Source organism: Mustela nigripes, chromosome 5, assembly GCF_022355385.1.
Source record: "Mustela nigripes isolate SB6536 chromosome 5, MUSNIG.SB6536, whole genome shotgun sequence".
In the NCBI taxonomy this organism is placed as follows: domain Eukaryota; kingdom Metazoa; phylum Chordata; class Mammalia; order Carnivora; family Mustelidae; genus Mustela; species Mustela nigripes.
Genome location: NC_081561.1, coordinates 27,535,952 through 27,546,128, shown reverse-complemented (window position 1 = coordinate 27,546,128; position 10,177 = coordinate 27,535,952). Strand labels below are relative to the sequence as shown.

Genomic DNA, 10,177 nt, shown 5'->3' with positions numbered 1-10,177 from the left:
GGCTTCCGTCCTCCAGGACTCCAAGCTAACCTAGCAGAGGGACAGGCCGCCTCTGAACCCTGAATCCTGGGGACCTTAAGCCACCTGATCCCCAGGGGATGGGACTGCTTGCAGCCAGTAGGCCACTGAGATGCCCTTTGACAAGAGTAGAGGCCTGCCTGTCTTGGGGAGCACCAGGCCAATGCCGGGGGTCTCTGCAGGACCTCAGATGCGCAGTCAGGGTGGCCCAGGGAAAGGTGGAAGACAGGGGAGTCCAACTGGTCTGTCAGGGGCCCACATGCCCTCACTTTCAGAGCCTGCTTGTCCTGAGCACCCCTCCAGCACACGCACATTCTGGATCTTCTGTGGGCTCCTGCCTTCCACGGTGATCACTGTGGGCGCTGCAGTGCACCTTTCTCTGGACAAAGGGCAGGAGAGCAGGAATGCTCAGAATTTGAGAGCTGGGTGTGACCCTAAGTGTCCTAGCATCCCTCTCTCTAGGGTGCTGAGCAAGGATTCAAAGAGAGCAACTGAAAGAATATGAAAAGAGGAGGGAGGAGCTTAGGATGTCTGTTTTCTGTCTAGCTTTTGGCCTGGGTGTCTCCCTCCCTGTATACACGCATCCACGCATCCACGTACACATGTACCGCCCCCTACCAGCTCTGTTTTCCATGAAAAGTTTTACCTCATGAAGTGTGTTTCTTGTAATCTCCCAAGCCCTCAAAACCAAGTCCAAAGTGGCATCCCAAAATCCTTGAACATAACTTGATCAGACTGGGTGGGAACACCTGACAGGTCTCTCAGGAAGGCTGCTTAGAGGAGGGAGGTGGGGTGCAGAAAGGCCTGTGCCAGCATCTCACTGGGTTTCTTCTCCCCCAGCCCTCCAACCCCAGTTTCTCTTCACAAGTGTGCAAACTGAAATCTATATTCCCACGGCGAAGACGTGACATAGGTAGATTGGAGGGTGTATGGGATTGGAACAGCAATTTTATGTTGGTGCTGGAAGAAAATGTAGAGTTCTTTTAGTTCAATTCCTCCATATTAAGTGAGGAAAATGAGGCTCAGATGGGGGAGAGGCCACTGGTTGGGGAGTAAGAGAAGGGCTGAGCATCCTGCTCTACAGACATTCCGGTTACTCCTGGCTACTGCTCCCGGGCCTCCCAACCCTCCCGCTTTCCCCGCAGAATGCAGCCCGAGACCGGGCTCTTCTATTCAAGGTTAGAATGTCTGGACTGGGCCAAAGAAACTTCAGTTTGTGGACCTTGGTCGGGGAGAGATGGGAGGACTGTGAGAAGGAGAGTTGGTTTACAGGGAGCAGAGGAACGTGTGTACATTGAGATTGAGATCATCTTCCAGAGGAGGCAAAGCCTGAACCCTTCCCTCCTCAGCCCTCCTCACTTTCTTCTGCCTCCAGAGCGATAGAACCCAGAGATCAAAATAAGTGGTTTGTTACGCTTGTGTGGAGCATCTCCACTGGTCTCCATCTGAGCCCTTCCTGCTGGTTTTCCTGACCAAACCGCACCCCGATGCCCTCGCAAGGGGATGGGGGTCTGACACCTCTTTCTGCAGCCATGCTGGCCAGCCATACCTGGGGAGTGCCGGCCCTTACTGCCCTCCCACGGTCTCCCTGTAAGGCCCTGCAACCAGAACCTCCCATTTGTCTCTGTGAAGGGCCTTGACATTGCACTACAGTTAAAGGTGTATGCAGAGAGTTTCTGCGCCCAGTTCTAAATTGTCTTTGGGACTTGAAGTTTTTTGGTGATTCTATATGACGCAGGGAAGTCAAGCCAGGTCTGGTGACTCAACCTCACTTCCAGTCTCCTGGAGGCCAACAACCTTGGGCTGCCACCCTGCAGACAGCCCCCTACCCTTCAGGCTCAACAGTAGGGTGGGGTTGGGGAGGGGAGCAAATCTCAGCCTGGGTCAGCCCTGAGAATCCCAGGAGGGACTGGCTGGGGCTCCAGACAAACTTCACTTGTTGTGAAGCTTCTGGGTCAGACTCCATGTAAGCAGGCTGGCCTGGCTCAGGGGTCCCACTGCAAGCCAACCAGGGATCCTACCACCCGCCTTCTTCTGGTTCTCCCTCTGGAATGGGCCTCTTCCCCAGACCAGAAACAGCACATAGAGCAACTGCAAATTGTAATCTAAAAAATAAGAGGGCGGTGTTGGCAGGGAAAACGGAGGGTATGTGAGGAGTCACTAGCTGGGAAGATGGGCAACAGGGCCCTGGGGACTGGCATGGGAGGAGAGGTTTCTGGGAACGGAGAGTGTGGTGAGCTGGGAAGCATTGGTGTGGGGGATTTCAGCCAAGTCCTAGGACTGCCCCTCCCCCCCTCCTCCAGGAGGCTGTCTTCTTGGCAGACAGCAGATAGATGCATGACAAAGGTGCCGTGATGGCTCTGTCCCGGGGGTGGAGGAGATGACTGGGGAGGGGCCCCCTCCTGTTCTAAAGCATGTCTCTCCACCCCCACCAGGCCTCTTAATCTATCTGCCTTTTGGGCAGTTAGTGGCTTAGAGGGTGAGTACAGTTTCAGATTCACTGCCCCGTAGATTTTTCAACGGACATATGTCAAGTATTGAAATGCATGCGTACACTTAGTTGTCCATAAAGTTCATACAGATGGGTGCTTGAGCAGTACTGTGTTATATAGGCACAGGAGAAAAAAAAAAAAACAGGCTCAAAAAACTCACTGATAGCAAGGTAAAGACAGCAGGCCACAGTCAGGAGGGCCCCTGCAAGATATCCAGGCTCTCAGAATACAGACACTGAGCCACTGACACCAGCAAACAACTGCAGACAGGGCTGAGCTGAAGAGCTGCCTTAAGGTTGGCGGAGGTCAGTGTCCCTAGGCTCAGGATTCTGACCTTCCAAGCTGTGGAGAACTCTGATCTAGCCCCTCAGTTTGCCCTAGGGCCTCCATCTAGGACAATTTTTTTTTTTTAGATTTTTATTTTTATTTATTTATTTGACAGAGACACAGAGAGAGAGGGAACACAAGCAGGGGAAGCAGGAGAGGGAGAGGCAGGTTTCCCGCTGGGCAGGGAGCCCGATGCGGGCCCAATCCCAGGACCCTGGGACCATGACCTTAGCCTAAGGCAGATGCTTAAGGACTGAGGCACTCAGGCACCCCAAGACAAGTTTTTGGAGCAAACATCATTCTTCATAGACGGGAACTCTGAGGGCTATTCTCTTGCAAACAGAATCAAGCCCTAGGCCAACAGTGTGGGCCCTCAGGACAGTCAGGGAGGCCCAGTAAAATAGACCCTGGTGGGGGAGAGCTTAGGAAAGGCCTCCTGCACCCCCTCTCCAAATGGTTCTCCACCTCTTCTGCATCTTTCTAGCCGCTCCACTAAACAAAGTGCATCCCTTGGCCTAGGGGTCTGGGGGAGGGGTGGCTGATGAGGCTGGACGCCTGAGTCTTCCAGAGGAAGGGGAGCAGGCTACCTAGGTCCCAGTGGGGGGCCCTGTCTGAGGCTCAGGCTTTGAGGGGATTGGGGGGATGGTGTTGCTGGAGTTCTGTTCCCTGCTCAGAGAGGGATTCTGTGGGGGGGGATTGGGGCTGGGGGTTGGGGGGCAGGAAGCTGTCCCCAGGGGAGCCATCCAGGCCCATTCAAGGGTTGAGCACTTGTTTAGGGTTAGAGCTGCCCCCTCTGGGGACTGGGATTGTCCAGCCAAGGCCATTGTCCTGCCCCCTTCCCCCAGTCCCTTCCAAGCTTCTTTGAACCTGAAGTCAGATATTTTTTCCTGCCCAGCTCTCTCCTTTGGCTTTCCCCACCCAGGGCCTAGGAGGGCTGGAGAGGCCTGGGCTGGGGAGGTGGAGGAGGAATGGCCAACGACGGGGCTACAGGCTCGGGTCCCTGATGGGGGACAAGGAGCCTGAGGTGGGGGGTCTCCCAGTGGGGGGCCTGTGGGGTAGATGTGTCTGATCCCTCCGTCTGGACAAAGTTAGAGAACGTGGGCCCAGTCAGTCCAGAGTCTGGCCCTTAGAAGGGGAAGTGGCGGTCAATTCCTGGGTCTGGTAGGTTAGAAGGGGCTCTGGAGCAGAAGACTCCAGGCGTGGAAGAGAGCCCTTGGAGATGGGGTAGTCAGCCCACTTGGCTGAGGAGTACAGGGCATCTGTGGCTTTGGGGTGACTTAAACATGGCCAGTAATTGGGATGGGAATGCCAAAGCCCCGGTGGGGGCGGTGGGGATTGGGAATGAGGGAGGACAGCAGCCGGTGGCTGTTAAGCAATGAGGGGTAGCTCCAACAGTCCTCTACACATGCACACTCAGAAATGTTTGAGGGGCTGAGAAAATGCCTAGGCCCCAGTCAGGAGATGGGGCCCCGGTCTTTGGAGAGGGGTCAAGCACCGGGGCTCCTGAATATCGGGGAGGAAGTGTCCCAGCGAGCCCAGACAGTTCTAAGGTGTGCAGAGTCCTAGAGAAGACGGGCAGCCCCTCGCGAGTTGGAAGTGAAGGTCCGAATGGGGGCCTGCGTCAAGAGTCCAAACCCTGGAGAGTCACTTAGCTGGAGCTCCCTGGCTTCCCGCTCGCGCGACGGACCAGTCACCATGAAGCAAACACCCTCCGCCTCAGTTTCTCCCACCCCCACCTCCCTCTCCTCCACCCATCCAGGGGGCGGGGCCAGAGGTCAAGGCTAGTGGGTGGGATTGGGGAGGGAGAAAGGTGTTGAGCAGTTTCTTGGAAAGCCCTTATTTTTCCAGGCCCCCGGCTTGGGGCGCCTCCGTTCCCCATGGCGGGACACCTGGCTTCCGACTTGGCCTTCTCGCCCCCGCCGGGCGGTGGAGGCGATGGGCCGGGAGGGCCGGAGCCCGGTTGGGTTGACCCTCGGACCTGGCTGAGCTTCCCAGGCCCTCCCGGCGGGTCGGGAATCGGTCCGGGAGTCGGGCCGGGCGCTGAGGTGTGGGGGATTCCCTCGTGCCCCCCGCCCTATGAGTTCTGCGGAGGGATGGCGTACTGTGGACCTCAGGTTGGAGTGGGGCTGGTGCCCCAAGGCGGCCTGGAGACCTCCCAGCCGGAGGGCGAGCGGGGAGCCGGGGTGGAGAGCAACTCCGAGGGAGCCTCCCCGGAGCCCTGCGCTGCACCCCCTGGGGCTGTGAAGCCGGACAAGGAGAAGCAGGAGCAAAACCCCGAGGAGGCGAGTGAGCTAAAACGGGGCTGGGAGGAGGTGGCCGGGCTGGCGGGAGGGGGAGGTGAGGTGGTAGCCTACAGCTGCCTAGGCCTGGAACCCAAGAGGGGAGCAGGCTGGGGCCGTGCTCAAGTCAGAGATGGGTGTGTGGCCTGAGAGCAAGGGCAAGGTGGGAACCAAAGCTGGAATTCAGAGTGAAGGTAGGTGAGGGCTGGGGCAGACCAGGGAGGAATCGGAAGCTGCCCCAGGCTGGCCTTGCTTCCTGCCTGGCCCTTTTAGGCCTGTCCTGACCAGGGTCGCTCACTTAATAACCAGCCCAGCGCCATACCCAGCTTGGGGTTTGAGCCCCTTCTCCCACCCTTAACCCTTCTTGAAAATTTGATCTTACCGATTCAGGATCTGGGCCTTAGGGTTAAGTGTGGCCTAAGGGTAAAAACAGTGCTTATCCCAGGGTTATTGTTCCTGAAAGTCTAGGGTGGGACTGATTTCTGATAGAAGCTCCTGTTTGGGCTGTGTGTGGACGTGTGGGGTTGGGTTTACCTCCCGTCAAGTTTAGGGCTTGTCTTCCCTTGACCTCTGCCTTGGGGCTAGTGAGTCACCATTATGCAAAGTGCACACCCTGGCACCAATTTCAGCCTTAATTCTGTTAGTTGTGGGCAAGCCAAAAAGCTAAGTGGAAGAAGTCCTCCCCAGGCCATTCCCCAAACGTAGGGTCTGCCGAGGCACTGAAAAGACTTCTGTGTCCAGCACTCCTGAAAGACAACTAAGGCTGTGACTTCCAGTCCTCCAAAGACAAGTGTAAGCAATTAGAGATCAAGTACTAAGCCCTTAGACCTCACAGAAGGAGGTGCGAGCGCTTCAGCCGACCCAGTGGCCCTAGACTTTGTAGGAGGCGACTGAGCCTTGAATGATAATGGCTGCCAATTGTGGTCCATTTCCTAAGTGCCTGGCTGTGTGCTCAGTGCCTACATCATTATCTCATTAACCGGCACAAAATCTCCCAGGGAGGTATTATTAGCCTATTTCACGGGTCCTACCTACCAAATGATGGAGTTAGGATCTGCTCTGAGGTTGCCTTATTTCAGATCCCATAAGTAGGATTTACACAAGCCAGTTCAGGGAGCGGAGGACATTTAGAGCTCTGAAGCATGTACTGAGCGTTGGCCTATTTGAATTTGATGTGATCAACCACCCTTGGAACCCTTCCCTCAAAGCTTCCAGGACTGCACATAGGTTTAGCTGCTCTTCTGGTCCCTTTGGCCACCCACCAGGGAGTGCCCCAGGGCTCAGTCCATCACCCTCTGCTCTATCAGTACCTTTCCTTCCTCTTACCTACCCTCGAGCTCAAATGCCTTGTACACGAGACTACCACTGTACACGGGACTACCACATTTTCTGTCTCTTGTCGGGATGGCTCCATGAACTGCTCCACCTGAACCTAACTATCACCCGTCGCTCAAGGCCCCAACCGTTAGTCGTCAGTGCTTTCACATTTTACATCCCATCTTTTGGAAACCCAGCTACCTTTCCCTTGGAAAAATACCATAAAGCTATTCCTACCGGCCTGGTCCCAGCTGCCCAGTGAATGGGGGATGGGGTGGGGTGGGCGGACGGTAGTTGCCTCCTTAGTCTGTTGTCAACACGTCATTTTAAAATCAGGTCATTTTACTCCACACCTCCATCCAGTGGCTCCCCATTTCATGGACAGCAGGATCCACAAGACTTGCCCTGCGCCCCCTTTGATTTTGTGAGTTCCTCACCCTCCTCCCTTCCCACCCTCGGTCTTCATCCTTCACCCACTGCAGGCCTTTCCATTTGGCTCTTTCTCTTTGCTCAAGCTTCAGTTTTCTTTTCTTACTCTTTTTTTTTTTTTTTTAAGATTTTATATATTTATTTGACAGACAGAAATCACAAGTAGGTAGGTAGAGAGGAAGAAGCAGGCTTAGCAGAGAGCCCGATGCAGTGCTCGATTCCAGGACCCTGGAATCATGACCTGAGCCGAAGGCAGAGGCTTTAACCCACTGAGCCACCCAGGCACCCCAAGCTTCAGTTTTCTTTTTTAAAGATTTTTATTTATTTATTTGACAGAGAGAGATTACAAGCAGGCAGAGAGGCAGGCAGAGAGAGGGGAGGAAGCAGGCTCCCTGCTGAGCAGAGAGCCCGATGCGGGACTCGATCCCAGGACCCTGAGATCATGACCCGAGCCGAAGGCAGCGGCTTAACCCACTGAGCCACCCAGGCGCCCCAAGCTTCAGTTTTCTTGATCCTCCTTAAAATTGTCTGCATCCCCATCATCTCCTACACTGCTGTACTCTGTAATCCTCTACCCTGCTTCACTTTTTTCCACAGTGCTTATAACATAGTAATGAACTGGATAATTACTTGTCTCTCCACGTGAGAATGGAAGCCCCCTGAGGCCCGGCTTTCTGTCCAGTTTTCGGAGCTGCTGGTTTATAGAAAGGGCAATACATCTGTTGAATTAATCAAGGAGCATGCCTATGTGTTGCAAAAAGATAGAGTAAAAATACAGAATAATCCAATTTGAAAAATGAGCACTAACTATATACCCTTCACTTAATTCATACCTTTTTGGGTATCTACTTTGTAGTGTGTTCGTGTGTATGCATGCCATGTCGTACCCTGGAAGCAAACTGGGGGAGAGTATAGGGAAATGAGAATTAGAGACATGGTGCCCTTTTACTTTCCTAGTTTGGAAACTGCCTCAGATTGGGGTAATGCTTGAGTCAGAAATCTATTGTGAGTATTAAGTGAGCTAATAGGCAGCAGCTCCCTACATAAGCTGACAGGTGTTCTCCTGGAGGAAGGCCTGCCTTTCTGTCTGTGCACACGTGGTGCTGTGTCTGTGGGATGTGTTGCTTTCTGGGGTGAATGACATTTGTAGAGAGGTTATTGCTAGATACTTAGGCATTCTGGTGCAGATACTCCCATGGACCATTCCTTGAGGCCCAGATGGGAAGGGGGGTTGACCACTGATGTGTTTGTGTTTTTACATGTCCTCTGCCTTTTTGACTGCAGTCGCAAGACATCAAAGCTCTGCAGAAAGACCTGGAACAGTTTGCCAAGCTCCTGAAGCAGAAGAGGATCACCCTGGGATATACTCAGGCCGATGTGGGGCTCACCCTGGGGGTTCTCTTTGGTGGGTCTCCCTCAGCGTGTCCTCCCCCGCCCCCAACACAGGGACCACATCTTCCCTGGAAGAACATGCCTGAACTTGGAGTATTCTCCCCACCAGTGGGGCAAGGGGAAGGGTGTTTCTGGGGCAGGCTTTACACCTTCCGCCTCATGAAAGAGGGTAGAGAGTGGGGGAGGAGGAAAACGTACTTGGACCTTGAGTTCCCTCTGGGAAGAAGTGGGACCCCGTTTGGGGTCTTGGGGTCACAAAGGTACTGCTTTCTGCCTCACCTTGCTTGCTTCTCTCTCACCTGGCCTCCCCAGGGAAGGTGTTCAGCCAGACCACCATTTGCCGCTTTGAGGCTCTGCAGCTCAGTTTCAAGAACATGTGTAAGCTGCGGCCCCTGCTGCAGAAGTGGGTGGAGGAAGCTGACAACAACGAAAACCTACAGGAGGTGAGGGTGGGAAGGGAGGCTCAGGGATCTGCCGAGTCTTGGGCCGGTTGTCCATGCTTCCTTTCCTGGTTTGCCGCTCTCCTTCATGGGGCGCGTGATCCTCAGTGGGGTGGAGTAGAATTCCTCCAAATTCTCCAGAACCGCCTGTCTAGATACCCCCTCAGGATTCTTCACACCATCTGATGCTGGCGACCCATCCGGGCAGTGCCCCATAGCAGTCTGCGCTTTTTTTTTTTTTTTTTAAAGATTTGTATTTCTTTATTTAACAGAGAAAGAGATCACAAGATCACAAGTAGGCAGAGAGGCAGGCGAAGGGGGGGTGGAAACAGGCTCCCTGCTGAGCAGAGAGCCCGATGTGTGGCTCGATCCCAGGACCCTGAGATCATGCCCGGAGCCGAAGGCAGAGGCTTAACCCGCTGAGCCACCCAGCCGCTCCAGCAGTCAGCTCTGAGTCACTACCCTCATGGTGCTCAGCACGCTCCAAGCCTGCCAATCCATGTCCTCCCTTGGCCACTTCTTCCCCTTCCTCCCTCACCAGATATGCAAAGCAGAGACCCTTGTGCAGGCCCGAAAGAGAAAGCGAACAAGTATCGAGAACCGCGTGAGAGGCAACCTGGAGAACATGTTCCTGCAGTGCCCGAAGCCCACCCTGCAGCAGATCAGCCACATTGCCCAGCAGCTCGGCCTTGAGAAGGACGTGAGTGCCTGGTCCCTGGGTGTCCCCCTCCTTCCCGGTTATTACCTCCATTTCCCTGGCTCTGCTTCTTGCCCCCCAGCCACTGCTCTAGATCTGGCTTTGGGCCAAATGACTAAGCAGAACCAGCCCCACTTCCCAGAGCTTAGGATCCAGTGTCACTCTACCTTGTCTTCCATCCCAGGTGGTCCGAGTGTGGTTCTGCAATCGTCGGCAGAAGGGCAAACGGTCAAGCAGTGACTATTCGCAACGAGAGGATTTTGAGGCTGCTGGGTCCCCTTTCTCAGGGGCACCAGTATCCTTTCCTCTGGCACCAGGGCCCCATTTTGGTACCCCAGGCTATGGGGGCCCTCACTTCACTACGCTGTACTCCTCAGTCCCTTTCCCTGAGGGTGAAGGCTTTCCCTCTGTGTCTGTCACCACTCTGGGCTCTCCCATGCATTCAAACTGAGGTGCTGGACCTTCCCAGGAGTGGGGGCCCGAGGAAGGGGGAGAGTGCGGGGAAAGAGAACCTGGGGTTTGTACCAGGGCTTTGGGATTAAGTTCTTCATTCACTAAGAAAGGATTTGGGAACACAAAGGGTGTGGGGGCAGGGAGTTTGGGGGGACTGATTGGAGGGAAGATGAAGTTCAAGGATGCTCTTGTTTTTAATCCCCACATCACTTTCCTAAATAAAGAAGCCTGGGACACAGTAGGTAGATACTCTTGTCTTCGGTTTGTCCTCCTCTGGTTACTGAAGAAGGGATGGGGATACCCAATAGTTAATAACTTAGACCCCAGTGACCC

The 10,177-nt window shown here is 54.5% G+C and overlaps 1 protein-coding gene across 1 annotated transcript; it reads left to right on the top strand.

Moving 5' to 3' along the window:
- Nucleotides 1-4,714: 4,714 nt before the first annotated feature.
- POU5F1 (POU class 5 homeobox 1) lies at nucleotides 4,715-9,842 on the top strand. The gene is made up of 5 exons (XM_059398981.1): nucleotides 4,715-5,119; nucleotides 8,147-8,267; nucleotides 8,567-8,697; nucleotides 9,236-9,394; nucleotides 9,576-9,842. Exons 1-5 carry the CDS (start codon nucleotides 4,715-4,717, stop codon nucleotides 9,840-9,842), a joined length of 1,083 nt encoding a protein of 360 aa, XP_059254964.1.
- The last annotated feature ends 335 nt before the right edge of the window (nucleotides 9,843-10,177 follow it).

Coding starts and splice junctions, on each gene's coding strand:
- POU5F1 (XM_059398981.1), top strand. CDS start 4,715: ATGGCGGGACACCTGGCTTCCGACTTGGCCTTCTCGCCCCCGCCGGGC. Junction 8,268..8,566: donor CACCCTGGGGGTTCTCTTTG/GTGGGTCTCCCT, acceptor TGGCCTCCCCAG/GGAAGGTGTTCAGCCAGACC. Junction 9,395..9,575: donor AGCTCGGCCTTGAGAAGGAC/GTGAGTGCCTGG, acceptor CTTCCATCCCAG/GTGGTCCGAGTGTGGTTCTG.